This window comes from Tachysurus fulvidraco, chromosome 10, assembly GCF_022655615.1.
Source record: "Tachysurus fulvidraco isolate hzauxx_2018 chromosome 10, HZAU_PFXX_2.0, whole genome shotgun sequence".
NCBI lineage: Eukaryota > Metazoa > Chordata > Actinopteri > Siluriformes > Bagridae > Tachysurus > Tachysurus fulvidraco.
Genome location: NC_062527.1, coordinates 18,591,352 through 18,612,367, shown reverse-complemented (window position 1 = coordinate 18,612,367; position 21,016 = coordinate 18,591,352). Strand labels below are relative to the sequence as shown.

At 40.8% G+C, this 21,016-nt stretch overlaps 1 protein-coding gene and 3 gene segments (V, D, J or C); 3 read left to right on the top strand and 1 right to left on the bottom strand.

Moving 5' to 3' along the window:
- Nucleotides 1–264: 264 nt before the first annotated feature.
- LOC113657303 overlaps nt 265–21,016 on the bottom strand; it is a 117,127-nt gene continuing 96,375 nt past the window's right edge. Inside the window, 2 exon segments of the V gene segment in view lie at nt 265–820; nt 1,705–1,742. Coding sequence covers nt 501–820; nt 1,705–1,742 — 358 coding nt within the window.
- The window catches only part of LOC125138407, a 143,991-nt gene continuing 125,299 nt past the window's right edge, over nt 2,325–21,016 (top strand). The window contains 2 exon segments of the V gene segment in view: nt 2,325–2,490; nt 2,601–2,913. Coding sequence covers nt 2,442–2,490; nt 2,601–2,913 — 362 coding nt within the window.
- Nucleotides 13,693–21,016, top strand: part of LOC113657301 (immunoglobulin lambda-1 light chain-like) — a 129,857-nt gene continuing 122,533 nt past the window's right edge. Inside the window, exons 1-2 of the mRNA XM_047819911.1 lie at nt 13,693–14,111; nt 14,222–14,531. Of these exons, the coding sequence (XP_047675867.1) occupies nt 14,060–14,111; nt 14,222–14,531 (362 nt within the window). The 5' untranslated portion in view covers nt 13,693–14,059. The remainder of the gene's footprint in view (nt 14,112–14,221; nt 14,532–21,016) is intronic.
- Nucleotides 19,245–19,946, top strand: LOC113657981. The segment is given in 2 exon segments: nt 19,245–19,382; nt 19,493–19,946. Coding segments are annotated over 2 exon segments (420 nt in total).

Sequence of the window (21,016 nt, the reverse complement as noted above, 5' to 3'; positions counted from 1 at the left end):
AATGTTCAGGATTCCTGTTGTTCTGATTTTTGTTACTAATAATTGCGACTTTCTACTGATTTTTCTCAATGTTATTATTGTTAATTATTATTATTATTATTATTATTATTATTATTATTATTATTATTATTATTATTATTATTATTATTATTATTATTATCAGGTGTCTTTCTCATGAATAATCAGGTTCTACAGCAGATACTGAGACAGATTCCTTGGTGATTTGTGTATGATGTGTATAATCAACAATGTAAAACAGCCGTGTTTACTGATTCAAAAGCTTTTATTAATAATTCAAAGCAGGACATTGCAGCGATCCACACACTTAACACATATTTAGGTGATAATTAAGAAGAAGAGCTGAGTTAAAGTGAGGAGTGTGTGAGCTCACATGTTAATAAGACAAATGAAATGATGAGAGTGGATGATTTGAGCAGTAAAGGCCACATGTAGCACACAGTGAAGCAGTAGAAGGTGAGCTGAGTAAAGTGTGTGTGAGCTCACAGCTCTGAGCACTGCTCTTTGTTCACTGTGCTCACTACAGTAGGTTGGTTGTCTTTGGAGGCCTCACAGGTCACCACCTTGTTCCTCCACTGATCCGGGTGGAGGCTCAGCGTGCTGCTCCAGCTGTAGAGGCCGTCCGCGTTCAGAACGGCGGCGCTGCGGCTCTCCCCCGAGCTCCAGTTGCTGCCGTCAACCTTCCAGCTCAACTTCCAGTCCGAGGGGAAGCCCTTGTAGGCCACACACACGAGTGTGACCTTCTCCTGCTGCAGCTCCACACTGGAGGGGGGCAGCACTGTCACACTGGGCTGGGTGTCACCTACACACACACACACACACACACACACACACACACACACACACACACACACACACACACACACACACACACAGAGGTGAGACAGGAATGGACAGCTGTCAGTCACTCAGGCTTTGTTTCAGCTCACTGTGTGTGTTTCACTTCCCTTTATATCTTACAGAGCAGAACTGAGATCAGTGGAGCATCACAAACGTTTCACATTCAATTCAAATACTTTTACATCTTACAGCTATAATGATTTATATTGTTGTGAAGAGTTAAAATTTAGATCTACTGTATATTACATAAAAAAATTAATAACATTATAACATGAATAATCAGTATTTACATGACAACATATTTATTATTTAAATAAATTGATTCTAGTCTTCAGGACATCTGTTTATAGAGTCACAGTCTCTGAGATATTAAATGTAACTAGAATAATTCAGTGAAACTCTGTTACAGTCATTTGCACAAACAGTTATATAAATATTATTTCGGTTAGAACGAGATATTATCACTAAAGTCAGACACATTTTATGATACTTCTAAAATAAGAGAAATTTGAGAAACACACTGATTTTATACAAACATCACATTCACTAAAAGCGCATTTGAAGAAAATGTTGATCAACTATATATTTTACACATTTTAACATTAACCTGAACACACTCCATTTCAGTCATTAATCTGAACACACTCCATTTCAGTCATTAATCTGAACACACTCCATTTCAGTCATTAATCTGAACACACTCCATTTCAGTCATTAATCTGAACACACTCCATTTCAGTCATTAATCTGAACACACTCCATTTCAGTCATTAATCTGAACACACTCCATTTCAGTCATTAATCTGAACACACTCCATTTCAGTCATTAGTAAACAGGTTACTTACGGCCCACAGACAGTTTAGTTCCTCCACCAAAAGTCCACCACAGTGATACATTCCTATGAAGGCGTCGTACAAAAACCTCTGTCACACTACAGTGAACACACACACACACACACACACACACACACACACACACACACACACACACACACACACACACACACACACACACACACACACACACACACACATAATGTACTGAAATAATGTACTTCTGTTTTTTTTTTAAGTTTGAATGATTTTTCACCTAAATCAGTCATTCCTGATAGAATAAGATTAACACCTTTATTGACTGTACTAAAAATATCCCACAAAAAATAATCAGAAATGCATTTTGCTTCAGTATACTTTATTTTTTGTATATAGTATAATTTATTGATTTAGTTGTTAAATACAAAAAACTGCAATAATAATTACACCCCATACTGTCCAATATTAGTGTATTAATGATGAAATTCACCCACAAATTTCCAGGATATTAAACAAATCTATCAAGTTTAAAATTCTCTCTGATTCACATATTTATGCATTTAAACCTAAAAGTAAAATCCACACAATAACTCTGTAGTAGTGTTAGAATGGCAGTAAGATTGGGGGAATGTGGTAAAGGTGTTTCCATACTTAGAGGACACTTTGCATTGGCAGCACATGCTTCAGTGATCTGGGAGTGTTTATAGTGCTGTGACTTTAACACTTCATGACTGAGAGCTGCTGCTACAGCAACTTCACCCACAGCTACCATGACTTTGATCCCCGTCTTCATCTGGACACTGATCCTCTGGACTCAAGGTCAGACACTGCTTCATATTTTATCTCTACAATCATCTGTTCATACTAATACACTTATTGTGTCTATTAGAATATTTCAGTTTCATGCTGCGTTATTGTGTATTTTTCAGAATGCAGAGGTCAAGCCACAGTAACTCAGACTCCTGCAGTGAAATCTGTTCTTCCAGGAGAAACAGTCACCATCAACTGTAAAACCAGTCAGGCAGTGGCTGGTGGTAACTACTTACACTGGTATCAGCAGAAACCTGGAGAAGCTCCTAAACTCCTGATTAAGCTCGCAAATCAGAGACAGTCAGATTTTCCAACTCGTTTCAGTGGCAGTGGATCTGGATCGGATTTCACTCTGACCATCAGTGGAGTCCAGACTGAAGATGCAGGAGATTACTACTGTCAGAGTTACCATTACATCAGTAGCACCAACCTGTTCACACAGTGTTATAGAGTCGTACAAAAACCTCCCTCAGTCAGATTGTAGAGAGACTGAACTGCTGCAGCTGGGAGCGACTGCAGGTGCTGAGTTGGAGGATGTGATACGACACAATGACACTCTGTGGAGGAGAAGAACCACATCACACTAACTCACAACTCACTTTAGAGATCTCTCAATAATCATGAATATATGAATGCTGAGCATTTATTTTGTTTTATTTCCATCAAATACATTAAAAAAAAAATCTCAATAAGCAACACAAAAGAACCCATTATAGTGAAGAGTGAGGGGGGAAATCTATAGTTTATTATTTATGATTCAAAATAATTTGAAAAACTTTATTTACATCATCTTTTCTGTATACATTATGTGGCTTTAGGAAAAAAATCTTGATTCCAGGTCTGACACACAATGACACACAATGACACACAATGACACACAATGATACACAATGACACACAATGACACACTGTGGAGGAGAAGAATCACACCACAATAACTCACATTAGAGATCACTAAATAATCATCACACCACACTGAACACAGTCCAGTATGTTCACTATTGTAAGATAAACAGTTTACAGTTTTTAAGATTGTTGTTTTATTTATAATAACTCAAACTGTTTGATGGATCATTTTTCAGTGTCTTTTACTAATCCTATTTCCAGTACAGTCTCTAATTCTGACCCTGTTATTAATCTGGTCTCAGCCTCAGTCTCTGTCTTGTGTCTGTTTCAGGTCACAGTCTGGTCCTGCTCTGGATTCTGACTCAGTCACTGGTGTAACTCCTCCTGTCCAAACTGACTCTTTCTAAATGTTTCTGAATGAACCTGGTGTTTATTCTCTCCACTTCCTTGTTCATACTGAGACCTGGTTCAGAGGATTCAGGGACACTGTGTGTCTCACACTCTCACACACCTCTTGTACTGTCTCATCTTAAACAGTTTCATTCTTTTAGTGCTGTTTCTTTTGAAAAATAATCTAATCCATCAGTCATCCTCCTTTTAGACTGAAGCCTCCTTTCAGATAAAGCCTTCTGTCCTCCTTCATGCTAGTTTACATGTTCTGGACCTGTTCTTCAATTCAATTCAATTCAAGTTCAAGTATAGCACTTTTTACAATGGACATTGTCTCAAAGCAGCTTTACAGAACATAAACATAGAACAAAAGGTAAATATACCTGTAAAGATCACACTCATCCATCAATCATCCATCTCTGCCCTGCCTAATCATTATCTATTTTAAACTTTAAAATGGCATGGAGTTGACGCTCTACTTTAATCTGGATTCCTCCAGTTGATGACCCAGCGTTATACACGATCCTCTTCTCTTTCTGGAAACTTGATCTGTTGTAATTCTAGTGCAGTCTAATGGCTACAGGTACAGTTTTATCTAGGTACAGTTATGGGCTATACAGTATGCAGTGTTGTAATGTAATGGAGTACAAATACTTCGTTACTGTACTTAAGTAGAAATTTCACGTATCTGTACTTTACTTTGCTATTTAAATTTGTGTCAACTTTCACTTTTACTCCACTACATTTCATAGATAAATGTATACTTTTACTCTGTTATATTTCCACTAAGCATCTTCGTTACTCGTTATTACAAAATGTGTGCGACTGCAATAAGGGAGGTTTGGTGAATCACTGCTCTCAGATTGCATTACGCAGCTCTGCACGCTCTATTTCAGCGTAATGTTGCCAAAAGGAGGCGGAAGCACAACTGAAACCGCCATGGCACCTACTGGAGGACCTCCCGTTATCGTAGACCAGGGGTGGACAATTTTTACTGTGTTACCACAAAGAGCCACATCATACACATGAGTACACATGATCATCAACTTTTATTTTCCCCTGCCATTTTTAAAGCGAACTTGACACAAACTGTTTACTAACATGTTCTTGCTCCTACTGGGAAACTTTGAGGTATTTTCATCCCACTCACATGCACGTTTGACGAAAATACCATATTGAACTCAAGCGAAGCGAACACGCATATTAAAAAGACACAAATACAAACTTCGGTATGAACGTAAGAGTCGCATGAAACTGGGCAAAGAGCCGCATTCGGACGACCACCCCGACGACCACCCCGACGATAGTAGTGAACTCGGTGAAAAGAGTGAAGAGGATAACGTTATACACCAGTGGCCGTATTTGCAAGAAATGTTTATGTACATCGGAATGAAAGATTCTTCCTACAGGATGAAGTGCCTCTTATTCCTTACCGAAAATCACTGAAATTTTACTTTTTACTTTTACTTCAAATAGTTAAGTACATTAAATATCAGAAAATGACTTTTGATACTTAAGTACAGTAAATATCAGATACTTTAAGACTTTTACTTGAGTAATATTCTAAAAGGTGACTTTCACTTCTACCAAAGTCTTTTTCTAGTACGATACTTGTACTTTTACTCAAGTATTGCTTTCTAATACTTTATACAACTGTAACGAGTCTGTCTGTGTTTCCCTTCTTTCTGTCTGCTGTCATTCCCTGCTGTTAATTGTTGACCCCGCCCACCTGTTTGTTACCATGGACATTAACTGTGTCTGTGATTGCCTCCGTCTTGTGATTGGTTCTTATTCCCTATATCTACTCTGTTTGTTCATTTCCCTGTTGTGAGTCGTTGTTAGTATGTGCTATGCTGTCTGTTCCTGTGCCCTGTCCTGTGCCCTGTCCTGTGCCCTGTCCTGTGCCCTGTCCTGTGCCCTGTCCTGTGCCCTGTCCTGTGCCCTGTCCTGCTCAGTTATTGCCTGCTTGTTTGTTTCCTGTTTTTGTCTATTAAAAGGATTTAACTGCATTTGGATCCGCATTCGCCTGTGACTAATCGTGACACAACACTGTCTATACTGTATATAAAACTAAAGAAAGTTTTAAAATAATAAGACAAACTATTTTGACTCATATTTTATTACTAAGACTTATCAAGCTGCCATTTGTTTGCCTCCTATTTTGCAGGTCTGTAACTAATTATAAAATATGCCTCGATTTTCCCCTTAACTTTAACACCTTTGGGGTTATTCTTTAATTCAAGAAAACAGATGTGGGAGTTGGGCAAATGATTTCCTCACCACATTTTAGGTAAATATTCAGTAGTATTTATTAAAGCTAAATGAGGGAACAAACAGCATGTTATAACCTTGAAAGGTGCAATATGCTTAAACTAAGAATCTAAAACTTGACACTTTATTTTAGTAATTACAGCAAAACTAAACCTTTGGTGATTAAACTGTCTAAAGGCTCTAGCAGTCTGATGTGACATGACAGGAGTGTGGAAAAAATCTATAATGAATGATGGTGTTTATTATTATTATATTGGAGTACATACATTAAGCAATCAAGAATTTATTGAGTGATGGGGTCTTGTGTCACACTGGAAATTTATTCCTAGCAACACTATCTATTAAATAAAGATTAAATATGAGCTCTTTCTTCTCCTGCTGTTATAAAGAGAGCAGTGTGAGAACTTCAGTAAAGGTCATCAGGAGATTTGAGTGTCAGCTGTAATTTTCATTGTTTTCTGGAGGTTTCACAGTTGTGTCTTTATGCACTGGGTTTAAAAACCTTATTCATTTCTGTAAATAACAGACTACAATGCTGGCTGACAGACAGACCTGTGTTCTCAATCCACAGCAAGTGTTAAGAAGAGAGTAAGAAGTGTGTAGAACATCACCTGCTCTGCTCATACATTTAGGTGGAAGTTTCATTACAGGACATTCAAATTTAGGACGTAGATCATGTGTATCATGTCAGAGAGATCAAACCCTGTAGAAACCGGATCTGACTCTGTGTGTGTGAAAATGGTCAAGATTCTGGTCTTGAATTGGCCTCTATTACAGATATCATGTGATTCTTTTTTCCTTTTTTTATTTCATCCCAATAGTTCTTATTTTCAGTTCTAGTTTGTGGTTTATAATTGTGTACATTATTCTTTTGCCCCGATCCTACATGTGTTTTTAGTTTGAGGATGGATCTGTCTACTTCTCTGTGTCTATCAGTGTCTTGACCCCATTAGAAGAAAAATTATTAGAAATAATCCTGTCCTATTTAATAGCTAGATGTGTCATTCTGATCAAGGTTGTTATTTTCCTTTACAAACATTAAAATCTGTTTATTCTGTCATGTTTTCAGTATTTGTAACTGTTTTAATAGTTTAAAGTAAATTCTGACAAATCAGAGAAATAAGAAATGTAGTATACACACACACACACACACACACACACACACACACACACACACACACACACACACACACACACACAGATTTGCATGAACAGCTCTGAGACTCAGAATAGATCACCACTTTCAGCAGATGTTCATGGTTCTTCAGCCAAACTCACTCAAGCACAACACACAGTGCTGAACTCGACCTGCTGTTAAAGGTGCTGTTCCAAATCGCTGACAAAGACACTTCACTCATGAAGAAGGAGACCTGCTTTCTACATAGAAGCTTTATTTCAGCAGAGCTACACACTGATATCACCTCAGACTACTAAGCATGGTTTAAAGTGTACACTTGAATTCTAGTGGACTTCACAGCGGCTCTTTCTGAACGAGGCGACCTGAGTGGTGTCGTGGTGGGAGACGGTACAGCCGAACACCTCGGCCTCTTCCCAGCGTTCTTTACTGAGGGTCAGGGTGCTGCTGCGGCTGTAGATGCCGTCCTTCTGTTCTTCTGTGCTGCTCAGAACCCCCTCGTTCACCTCGGCACCGTCCACGGTCCAGCTCGGCAGCGCCCCCTGTGGAGAATAGGCAGAGAGCAGGCAGAGCAGCGAGGCCGTTCCATCAGAGAGCTGCAGAGAAGAAGGAGGGAGCAGAGACACGGAGGGCTTCACCACCGGACCAGCTGGAGAACACACACACACACACACACACAAACACACACACACACACACACACACACACACACACACACACACACACACACACACACACACACACACACACACACACACAATTAGATTAATGTGAATGTTCAAGATTCAAGATTTTTATTTGTCACATACACAATTATATAGAGCAAATATAACCAGCAGTGAAATGTGAGTTAGGTCCGCTCCATGGACAGTGCAATTATTTAAAATAAATTCAACACAGATGAAAATATATCTATGAAAGAGTTAAATAACTGTAAACAATAAAAATATAAGAATAAAATATAAAAGACGTATACTGTAGAATGAAAAATAATGTGAATGAAAGTAAACTGTAGTCTTAAATATTGAGATTTATATTGAGAATGTGAACTCTATCATACTGAACATGGTGATATTTGGTCATTCAGTGTAACAGCTGTACAGCAGATGCAGTAGTTTATCTGCACATCATACAATGGGACACAATTCTGATAAAGTCATCCAACCAAACTGCAGCTGAACATAATCTCCATCTTCTAAAGAAACACACCGTGCTTAAATAATCATCACACTACACTAAAGTCATCTATGTTCAATTTTTAGATTATTCTAATAATTATTAATGGGTAATAATTAACGGAAATCAACAATAAACTGTTATTGTTCATGCTTCACTGTTACACAAATTTCCATTGTTATGATGAATTAGAGTAACGCAAAACATAAATTAAGTCTTTATAGAAACATCTCTCTCCTCTTTACACCACATTTTTCTCTAATATAGAAAAGACCGAATACTTTATATTTGTCACATCATTAATTTGTAGAAAATCTATAAATTTCAATGAAATGTGTAAATAAAGTGAAGAATCTTTGAGCTTTTAGACAAAGAAGGCACTTACTTTTTATAAAGAGTTTAGTTCCTCCACCAAAAGTCCACCACAGTGATACATTACTATGAAGGCGTCGTACAAAAACCTCTGTCACAGTACAGTGTACACACACACACACACACACACACACACACGCACACACACACACACTCACACACACACACACACACACACACACACACACACACACACACACACACACACTGACACTCACTCACACACACACACACACTCACACTTACACACACACACACACACACACACACACACACACACACACACACACACACACAGTGCAGTAATTGTCATATTTACAGAACACAGTTGTATGAGTAAAAGTTTTGACTGGAGGAGAAATAATAAATGATGAATGACAGATTAGTGATGAGATTCTCCTGAGAATTTCCAAGATATTAAACAAATCTCTCAAGTTTAAAATTCTCTCTGATTAACATATTTATGTATCTTGGACCAAAATGTTTTTTTCCTGTGGAGGAGAAGAACCACATCACACTGAATCACAACTCACATTAGAGATCTTTCAATAATTTTCACACCACAGTGAACACAGTCCATCACATCTATTCTAACATTTGTAGTTATATAAATTTATTGTGGTCCTACTCAATATCTTCAGTGGATAATTTGTAATTTCCTTCAGTCTCTGTCCCTAATCCTGCCCCCAAGAAAGTCTCTGATTCTGATGAACATCCTGTGGAGATGATTCTCCTTGTCAATATGTTCTGCTCTCTATGGAGAATTCTTGAGTTACACCATCTCACCTCACTATCTCCTAATATTGCATTAAGTCTCTTCTCTTTCCTGGCCCCTGTGTGGAGGATTTAACTTTCTCTCTCTTACTGAAAACCTGAGTCACTGTCTATCTTAAAAAAAAACCCAACTCCATTCAAACACCAAACACTAAAATGAGAACTTTATTTCTCTAAATCGCCTCAGCTAGTGTTGTTGTACTGCTGTACTAACTAATGCTAACTCACCATGAACACTGATTTAGCTTCATAATATTTTATTAGACCATGAGGATGTGTTTTGTTGGAGATTACAAAGCACTTCTACTTCTGGAAGTCACTCTGGAGAAGGACATCTGCCAAATCCTGTAAATGTAAATATCCCTGTGACAGAGAGTACATTTCTACTTCCAGTGCTGTCTTCTGCTTCAGGTCTCCTTCCAGTCTGCTGCTTTATTGAATCAGGAGACATGTAGCATGGAGTTGTCACTCTATTATATCACTCTACTTCTTGCTTCACTACTGTTCGGACACTTTTACTTGCACTCTTTGCTTTGCGCTTTTGCTTTTTCGCTTTTGTCTTTTGATTTAACTACCAGCAGTTCAACACAGTGCTCTAACTAAAGAATTGGGCACTCACACAAAAACTACAAATTCCTGGATCTATATTGACATTTGGAATATTCAACTTGGGGAATTTGTCATAGCGGTCTACCAGTCTGCTATTGCTGGCAGTTTACAATCCTAAATCAGGACAACACAGCTGCCCACACTCAAACAAAAGAGAAAATGCCTTCTTTTGGATCTCAATCCACCTGCTGCTCAATCTGCCACAGACTTCTACAAAAGATTGCAGTTCTCGAAACAAAGTTACTTGTGGTGCTGCCGACCCTGCCAGAACATACAGCAGAGCTTCATCGTGGTCCCTCTCAACATAAAGCTGGTGAGTCCTGTGAACCTAATGCTTCTAAACAGGTCATAGTGAGCTCAGAGAAACTTAAAGTAATTGAGGACATAAACCGATGGCATAAACAGGGTGCGAGACCCAAAGGTGCTGCATTAGCATCATCTACCCCAGATATGGGTCCAACTCGAGTAGCTAATATTGGTATTCCACCACCCCTTGTGTGGCATGAGAATAGATTTGAAGCACTAGTGAGTTTGGGCGAAGAATTCCCATATGTAAATGCACACAGATCACATCAGCCAGTAGCTAACAGAGCTAACAGGCGCTCAATATCATACAGGCAGCGGCTCTCCACTCAGACAGCAGCCGAGCCAAGCACGCTGATAGTGGGTGACTCTATTATCAGAAACATTGGAAGCAAGGCTAACCGTACATACCGTTTTCCTCGGGCAACGGTTTCTGATGTTAACAAGGAACTTTGCAACATTCTGATGAAACATATGTTTTCTCGGCTACTAAGTTTAAATTCATGGCTGCAAAAAACCTGCACCATGAGAGGACTGAATTACATTGACAATTTTAATATCTTCTGGAGTCAAAGGCAACTTTTTAACAGAGATGGTATCCACCCAAACAAACTAGGTGCTAGGTTGCTTAAAGACAATATCTTTTTCTTCCTTCATCGTTCATCAGCTGAGTGTGCCAGTCCACTCCTGAATGGCCTACATGACCACAGGATTTCACACCAACACCTGGATGGACATTCAGTTGACAAGGATAAAACTCCGCAGCCACAACAACTACTGTTCACAGAAACAGCTCAGGCTGAGCCCTGCCCACAGATCTCACTATAGCCTGATGGTGAATCAACACCCAAGGACGTTTCTGTGGATAACAACCAGGAAAAACAAGATAGCACTCCCGAACATCCAGGAACACCAGAATCACAGCTGATGTTGTCACACACTCTCTCCTTCTCTCCAACATCACCACTTCTGTGCTTTTCAGAGAAAATGGAGAAACTGGTATCTGCTGGAACTAAGTTTTCCCACTCTATTGCTGCGAGTCCCCAAACACCAACCAAGAAACGGCGGGCTCCACAACCACCAAAGCCTCCGGGCCCAGCCTGCCCTCCCCCTCCATCTGAGAGGGTACTCCGACCTCTGCTTCAACGTCAGGGATCACACCAGCCCTCATCTGCAAACAGCACTGGTAACTGATATGTGTTGGGTCCCCGCTATGACAGCAGTAACAATCAGAAATGTTTTCAGAACAAGCGGGAGCCCAATGTCCATTTAGCTTTCCCTATATCTGTCCTGATATGTGACAGAAAGACGAAGGCCCTCTCCAGCGGCACAACAACTCTATCTAATCTACTGCCTTTTAGACGTCATTCTGAGATGGATACAGGGCCAAAACCAGTTACTGTTAAATTAGCACTTCTGAACATCCGTTCATTAAAGAACAAATCATTTTTACTTAGTGATCTTATCACCACTAACAACCTGGACTTCATGTTTCTAAATGAAATCTGGTTAGAAGACAGCTGCAGCGCTACAGTCCTCAATGAATTTTCAATCTGGTTTCCGCCAGCGTCACAGCACAGAGACAGTGCTCATAAAGATAATAAATGATATTCATTAAACTCTGATTCAGGTAAAATATCAGTGCTGGTGCTACTAGATCTTAGTGCTGCCTTTTACACGGTAGATCACACCATACTCTTACATAGACTGGAAAACTGTGTAGGGCTTTCTGGGATGGTCCTCGAATGGTTTGTCATACCTAAAAAGCAGAGGTTACTATGTAAACATAGGTAACCATAAATCTAAGTGCACATCCATGACATGTGGAGTCCCACAGGGCTCAATTCTTGCACCGCTTCTCTTTAATTTGTATATGCTCCCGATTGGTAAAATAATGAAAAAGAACCAAATTGCTTACCACAGCTATGCAGATGACACCCAGATATACTTAGCCCTGTCCCCTAATGACTACAGCCCCATTGACTCTCTATGTAAGTGCATTGATGAAATTAACAGTTGGATGCGTCAAAACTTCCTCCAGTTAAACAAAGACAAAACCGAAGTCATTGTATTCTGGAGTAAAGATGAAACTCTCCAGGTTAACACACACCTTGACTCTAGGGGTCTAAAGACACAAAATAAAGTCAGAAATCTTGGTGTAATTTTAGAGTCTGACCTTAATTTCAGTAGTCATGTGAAAGTGATAAGCAAATCAGCTTACTACCATCTCAGAAATATAGCCAGAATTAGATGTTTTGTCTCAAGACAGGACTTAGAGAAACTGTTCATGCTTTCATCACGAGCAGGGTGGATTATTGCAATGGACTCCTTACTGGGATCCCAAAAAGACCATTAGACAGCTGCAGCTCATACAGAACGCTGCTGCCAGAATTCTGACCAGAACCAAAAAATCTGAGCACATCACTCCAGTCCTCAGGTCCTTACACTGGTTTCCAGTTACATTTAGAATAGATTTTAAAGTATTGTTACTGGTTTATAAATCACTTCATGGCTTAGGACCGAAATACATTACAGATATGCTAATTGAATATAAACCAAGCAGACTATTCAGATCATTAGGATCAGGTCAGTTAGAGATACCAAGGGTTCACTCGAAACAAGATGCGTCAGCATTTAGTTATTACGCCACCTATAGCTGGAATCAGTTTCCAGAAGAGATCAGATGTGCTTCAACAGTAGACACTTTTAAATCAAGATTAAAAACACATCTGTTTAACTCCTCTGAGACTCAGAATAGATCACCACTTTCAGCAGATGTTCATGGTTCTTCAGCCAAACTCACTCAAGCACAACACACAGTGCTGAACTCGACCTGCTGTTAAAGGTGCTGTTCCAAATCGCTGACAAAGACACTTCACTCATGAAGAAGGAGACCTGCTTTCTACATAGAAGCTTTATTTCAGCAGAGCTACACACTGACATCACCTCAGACTACTAAGCATGGTTTAAAGTGTACACTTGAATTCTAGTGGATTTCACAGCGGCTCTTTCTGAATGAGGCGACCTGAGTGGTGTCGTGGTGGGAGACGGTACAGCCGAACACCTCGGCCTCTTCCCAGCGCTCTTTACTGAGGGTCAGGGTGCTGCTGCGGCTGTAGATGCCGTCCTTCTGTTCTTCTGTGCTGGTCAGAACCCCCTCGTTCACCTCGGCACCGTCCACGGTCCAGCTCGGCAGCGCCCCCTGTGGAGAATAGGCAGAGAGCAGGCAGAGCAGCGAGGCTGTTCCATCAGAGAGCTGCAGAGAAGAAGGACGGAGCAGAGACATGGAGGGCTTCACCACCGGACCAGCTGGAGAACACACACACAATTAGGTTAATGTGAATGTGATCTCTATCATACTGAACATGGTGATATTTGGTCATTCATTGTAACGGCTGTACAGCAGATGCAGTAGTTTATCTGCACATCATACAACAGAACACAATTCTGATAAAGTCATCCAACCAAACTGCAGCTGAATATAATCTCCATCTGATTCCACAAGTAAAATCCACACAATAACTCTGTAGTAGTGTGAGAATGACAGTAAGATTGGGGAAATGTGGTAAAGGTGTTTCCATACTTAGAGGACACTTTGCATTGGCAGCACATGCTTCAGTGATCTGGGAGTGTTTATAGTGCTGTGACTTTAACACTTCATGACTGAGAGCTGCTGCTACAGCAACTTCACCCACAGCTACCATGACTACCATGATCCCCGTCTTCATCTGGACACTGATCCTCTGGACTCAAGGTCAGACACTGCTTCATATTTTATCTCTACAATCATCTGTTCATACTAATACACTTATTGTTTCTATTAGAATATTTCAGTTTCATGCTGCGTTATTGTGTATTTTTCAGAATGCAGAGGTCAAGCCACAGTAACTCAGACTCCTGCAGTGAAATCTGTTCTTCCAGGAGAAACAGTCACCATCAACTGTAAAACCAGTCAGGCAGTGGCTGGTGGTAACTACTTACACTGGTATCAGCAGAAACCTGGAGAAGCTCCTAAATTCTTGATTAAGCTCGCAAATCAGAGACAGTCAGGTTTTCCAGCTCGTTTCAGTGGCAGTGGATCTGGATCTGATTTCACTCTGACCATCAGTGGAGTCCAGACTGAAGATGCAGGAGATTACTACTGTCAGAGTTACCATTCAATCACTGGCTACTGGTTCACACAGTGTTATAGAGTCGTACAAAAACCTCCCTCAGTCAGATTGTAGAGAGACTGAACTGCTGCAGCTGGGAGCGACTGCAGGTGCTGAGTTGGAGGATGTGATACGACACAATGACACTCTGTGGAGGAGAAGAACCACATCACACTAACTCACAACTCACATTAGAGATCTCTCAATAATCATTAATATATGAAAGCTGAGTATTTATTTTGTTTTTTTCCATCAAATACATTCAAAACAGACAGATTTATGATTAGAACTGAAGGTCTTTATCAGTCTTTTGACACAATAGTTTTTTCATTTTTCTGAAAAAAATCTTGATCACAGGTCTGATATATCTGTCTTAGACCAAACCAAACCAAATGAATACAAGATTGATCTTTTTCTTCTTTCGGCTTTTCCCTTCAGGGGTCGCCACAGCGAATCATCTCTCTCCACCTATCCCTATCTTCTGCATCCTCAACATTTGCACCCACTAGCTTCATATCCTCATTAATTACATCCATATACGTCCTCTTTGGCCTTCCTCTTTGCCTCCTGCCTGGCAGCTCCATATCCAACATTCTCCTACTAATATATTCACCAAACCATCTTAATCTGGCCTCCCTAACTTTGTCCCCCAAACGTCCAACATGAGCTGTCCCTCCGATGTACTCGTTCCTAATTCTGTCCAATCTTGTCACTCCCAAAGAGAACCTAAACATATTCAGCTCGGCTACCGCTAGCTCTGACTCCTGTCTTTTCTTCAGTGACACTGTCTCTAAACCATACAGCATGGCCGGTCTCACCACTGTCCTGTACACCTTCCCCTTGATTCTTGCTGATATTTTCCTATCACACAGAACTCCTGACACCTTTCTCCACCCACTCCAACCTGTCTACACTCGCTTCTTTACTTCTTTCCCACTCTCTCCATTACTCTGGACTGTTGACCCCAAGTACTTAAAATCCTTCTTCACCTCTTCACCCTGTAACTTTACTGTTCCACTTCCCTCCCTTACTACGACTGACTTTCATTCCTCTTCTCTCCAGCGCAAACCTCCACCTCTCCAGGTTTTCCTCCACCTGCTCCCTGCTCTCACTACAGATCACAATGTCATCTGCAAACATCATCGTCCAAGGAGACTCCTGTCTGACCTCCTCTGACAACTGGTCCATCACTATAGCAAACAGGAAGGGGCTCAGAGCCGAACCCTGATGCAGTCCCACCTCCACTTTAAACTCCTCTGTCTGACCTACACCACTGTCCTGCTCCTCTCATACATGTCCTGCACCACTCTAACATACTTCTCTGCTACTCCTGACTTCCTCATACAGTACCACAGCTCTTCTCTTGGCACCCTGTCATACGCTTTGTCTAAGTCTACAAACACACAGTGCAACTCCCTCTGACCATCCCTATACTTCTCCATCAACATTCTCAGAGCAAAAATTGCATCTGTTGTGCTGTTTCTGGGCATGAAGCCATACTGCTGCTCACAAATTTCCACCACCTTCCTTAACCTAGCTTCCACTACTCCTTCCCACAGCTTCATTGTATGGCTCATCAACTTTATAACCCCATAGTTGCTGCAACTCTGCACGTCACCCTTATTCTTAAAGATCGGCACTAACACACTCCTTCTCCATTCCTCAGGCATCCTCTCACTCTCTAAAACCCTGTTGAACAAACTAGTTAAAAATTCCACTGCTGCCTCTCCTAGACACTTCCAGACCTCTATCGGGATGTCGTCAGGACCAGCTGCCTTTCCACTTTTCATCCTCTTCAAAGCCTTTCTGACTTCATCCTTTCTAATCTTATCTACTTCCTGTTCCATCCTTTCTACTCTTTTTTCCCTCTCATTTTCCTCATTCATCAGCTCCTCAAAGTATTCCTTCCATCTCCTCTGTACACTCTCCTCACTTGTGAGCACCCTTCCATCTTTATCCTTAATAATTCTAACTTGCTGCACATCCTTCCCATCTCGATCCCTTTGCCTAGCTAACCTGTACAAGTCCTTCTCTCCATCTCTAGTGTCTAACCTAGTGTACAACTCATCATATGCCTTTTACTTGGCCTTAGACACCTCCCTCTGCACTGTAACTCCTTGTATTCCTGCCTATTCTCTTCAGTCCTGTCCATATCCCATTTCTTCTTGGCTAATCCCTTCCTCTGGATACTATCCTGAACTTCCGCATTCCACCACCAAGTCTCCTTATCTCCTTTCCTCCTTCCAGATGACACACCCAGCACCTTTCTCCCTGTCTCCCTGATCACTTCTGCTGTAGATTTCCAGTCATCTGGCAGCACTACCTGACCACCCAGAGCCTGCCTCAACTTCTGTCTGAATTCCTCACAACATTCCTCCTTTTTCAGCTTCCACCACTTAGTTTTCTTCTCTATCTTTGACTTCTTCCTCTTACAGACCATCAGAGTCATCCTACACACCACCATCCTATGCTGTCTGGCTACATTCTCTCCCACTACCACTTTACAGTCACTAATCTCTTTCAGATTGCCTCTTCTACATAGGATGTAGTCTACCTGTGTTCTCCTACCTCCACTCTCGTAAAACACTCTATGTTCCTCCCTCTTCTGAAAATAAGTGTTAACCACAGCCATGTCAATCCTCTTAGCAAAGTCCACTACCATCTGTCCTTCAAGATTCCTTTCCTTAACTACAAACTTGCCTATCACCCCCTCATCACCTGTGTTCCCCTCACCAACATGTCCATTAAAATCTGCTCCTATCACCACTCTCTTACCCGTGGAAATACTCTCCATCGCCTCATCTAATTCACTCCAGAATCTCCATTTCTCCTCTAACTCACAACCTACCTGTGGGACATAACCACTAACAACATTCAACATCACCCCTTCAATCTCTAACTTCAGGCTCATCACCCTGTCTGGCACTCTCTTCACCTCCAGAACATTCCACACAAACTTCTCCTTCAGGACCACACCTACCCCATTTCTCTTACTATCCACACCATAATAAAACAGCTTGAATCCTGCTCCTACTGTATTTTACCAGCCTTGCTACCCTTCCACTGGTCTCCTGTACACACAGTATTTCCACCTTCCTTTTCTCATCATATCAGCCAGCTCTCTACTTTTCCCTGTCATAATAACATTCAGAGTTCCTATTCTCAGTCCTACACTCTTACCTTTCCTCTTCTCTCTCTGTCTGTGCACTCTCCTCCCTCCTCTACTTCTTCAACCAACAGCCCAATTTCCACCAGCGCCCTGAAGGTCAACGCCGCCGATGGCAGTTGTTGTTAACCCGGGCCTCGACCTATCCGGTATGAAATTCGTATTGACGATTCGCATGATTAAATTTGGCAATGTTTTAGGCCGGATTCCCTTCCTGACGCAACCCTCTCTATTTATCCGGGCTTGGGACCAGCACAGAAGTCACTGTAGTGTGACCCCCATAGGTAGATTAAACCAAGATTAATGTCAGAGCTTTTTTTTTTTACTTTTATTGTGAAATTGCAAAAAAGTAAGTGAAAAACAGAGTGTGTGAAAAACAGAGGTCATGAGTGTGCACATCTCTAAACTAACACTTAGTTGAAGCACCTTTAGATTTTATCACTGCATTCAATCTTGTAAGGCAAGAGTCAATCAATTTAGTGTTTTATCTTGATTTAGTGATATTTTGCTATTCTTCCTTAGCCAAGTATTCTAACTCTGACAGATTAGCTGGACATTTAAACTACATAGAACAACACAGACCTAAGGACTAAGGAGGGAGAAGAGTGTGTGTGAGGGGTGTGTGGGATTATAAATATATACTGTATAAAACAGAACCTTGCGAAACACCAAATGTTACCTTAGTTTGTTTAAACTAGTCACCATTTAGATCTACTAACTGATAGCGATCCGTCAAATAAGACCTGAGCCAGGAGACGGCTGTCCCTTTAACACCGACAACATGTTCTATCCTATCAAATAGAACAGCATGGTCAATGGTATCAAAAGCTGCACTAAGATAAAACAATAGCAGCAAAGAGAGCAAAACAATGACAGTTCAAATACAGTCTATATCTATAGCATGAAATATTACCAGCAATCACAGATAGTGACAGATAGCTTCAGATCACAGATACCAATACCAACACAGTATATGCTTTTACAGGCAGGTTAAAACAGTTAAAAATAGTTTCTCATTGGCTTTCAGACAACACCAGCCTCGCACTGTGGTGAACTCCAGCACCCAAGAGAGATGCAGCTCCCAAAAGGAGGCATTTTAGCATCTTTGGAGCTTTACTTCCTGATTAATCTGACTCCACGAGTGCTGCTAGAGAGCTTGTTATGTATCAATCGATCATTTTCTCTCTGGGTCTTGTGTTTTCTGTCAATTTGGGAAGGTATAACATTTCATTTGTAAGATAATTTATCTGTAGCATGTTACGTTTACAATATTAAACTTTTGTTCAACAGCAACAATTAAAAAAATCATAAAATCATAAAACACTTTCTTTGACATTTAAAAAAAAATTAAAACGTCACTTTTGACAGTCAGTAATTGTTCACATTGAAAATTACTTCACTGTAATCTTGCAGTGAATCATATTGAATCTATATTTTAATGCTTCATTGAACAAGGAAAGCACCTTAAGTACAAATTCTGAGAACTTTTTTGTCATCCTACTGGTTTCAGTTCTGTCATGTTTTGTCTGTAGTGAAAACGTTATTTTATTTTTTACATTCATTTTTCATGCTTCAGTGATCTGGGAGTGTTTATAGTGCTGTGACTTTAACACTTCATGACTGAGAGCTGCTGCTACAGCAACTTCACCCACAGCTACCATGACTTTGATCCCCGTCTTCATCTGGACACTGATCCTCTGGACTCAAGGTCAGACACTGCTTCATATTTTATCTCTACAATCATCTGTTCATACTAATACACTTATTGTTTCTATTAGAATATTTCAGTTTCATGCTGTGTTATTGTGTATTTTTCAGAATGCAGAGGTCAAGCCACAGTAACTCAGACTCCTGCAGTGAAATCTGTTCTTCCAGGAGAAACAGTCACCATCAACTGTAAAACCAGTCAGGCAGTGTACAGAGACTCGAATGGTGACCGTTTACACTGGTATCAACAGAAACCTGGAGAAGCTCCTAAACTCCTGATTAAATATGTAAATCAGAGACAGTCAGGTTTTCCAGCTCGTTTCAGTGGCAGTGGATCTGGATCTGATTTCACTCTGACCATCAGTGGAGTCCAGACTGAAGATGCAGGAGATTACTACTGTCAGAGTTACCATTCCATCACTGGCTACTGGTTCACACAGTGTTATAGAGTCGTACAAAAACCTCCCTCAGTCAGATTGTAGAGAGACTGAACTGCTGCAGCTGGGAGCGACTGCAGGTGCTGAGTTGGAGGATGTGATACGACACAATGACACTCTGTGGAGGAAAAGAACCACATCACACTAACTCACAACTCACGTTAGACATCTCATCACAACACACTGAACACAGTCCATAACACCCATTACTGTAAGATAAACTCTGTTTTCTGATTCTATACTATTGTTCCTCAGACTGATGGAACTGCTTGGATAAATAGTGAAACGTTTTGAGCTAACAAGATAGCATGAGTGAACCTCCAGACAACCTAATTTGGATGACTGAGAATCGTCACATATTCATGATGTAAAATCTGACCAATTATTCTCAGTGATATTGCACGATTTTTAATTACTAACAAGTAGCAGTCAATACTGAATCCATTTTGTCTTTCAAACATTTTAATGATTTTTCACCTAAATCAGTAATTTTATAGAATATAGTGCTGCAGTAGCACACAGAAGTATTATTAGCGAACTGCAGAATGTTCCAACAGATGGTTTATCATCACCTGATATTTTAATCATGCAAATCTCAAATCAGTGCTCCCTAAATTCCATCCGTATGTGGACTTTGCAACAAGAGGGGAAAACATGCATGATTTTGTTTACACAGACATTCCCGGCTCGTATCATGCTTAGCCCCGCCCACACCTCGGCTACTCAGACCACATCTCTGTTATGCTAATTCCAGCATACAGACCACTCGTCAGATGCTCTAAACTGGTTCTGAAGCAGGTGAAAACCTGGCAAGCAGGAGCTACCCCTGCTCTTCAGGACTGCTTTAAGTGCACTGAATGGAACATCTTTGGGGAGTCTGCAACCATCGGTGACTCCGTCAACTGGGAGGAGTACACTGCATCAGTGACCAGCTACATCGGCAAGTGCATTGATTACATGACTGTCTCCAAGACCATCACCACACGCTCCAACCAGAAGCTGTGCATGACTGCTAAAGTGCAAGCACTGCTGAAGCCTAGAGACCTAGCATTCAGAAAAGGGCACAGGGCGGCCCTTAGGACAGCAAGGGCCAAACTGTCCCGAGCCATCAGAGAAGCAAAGCGTGCACATACCCAGATAATCCACCACCACTTCCAGGACAGTGGAGACGCCCAGCGCATGTGGCAGGGCATACAGG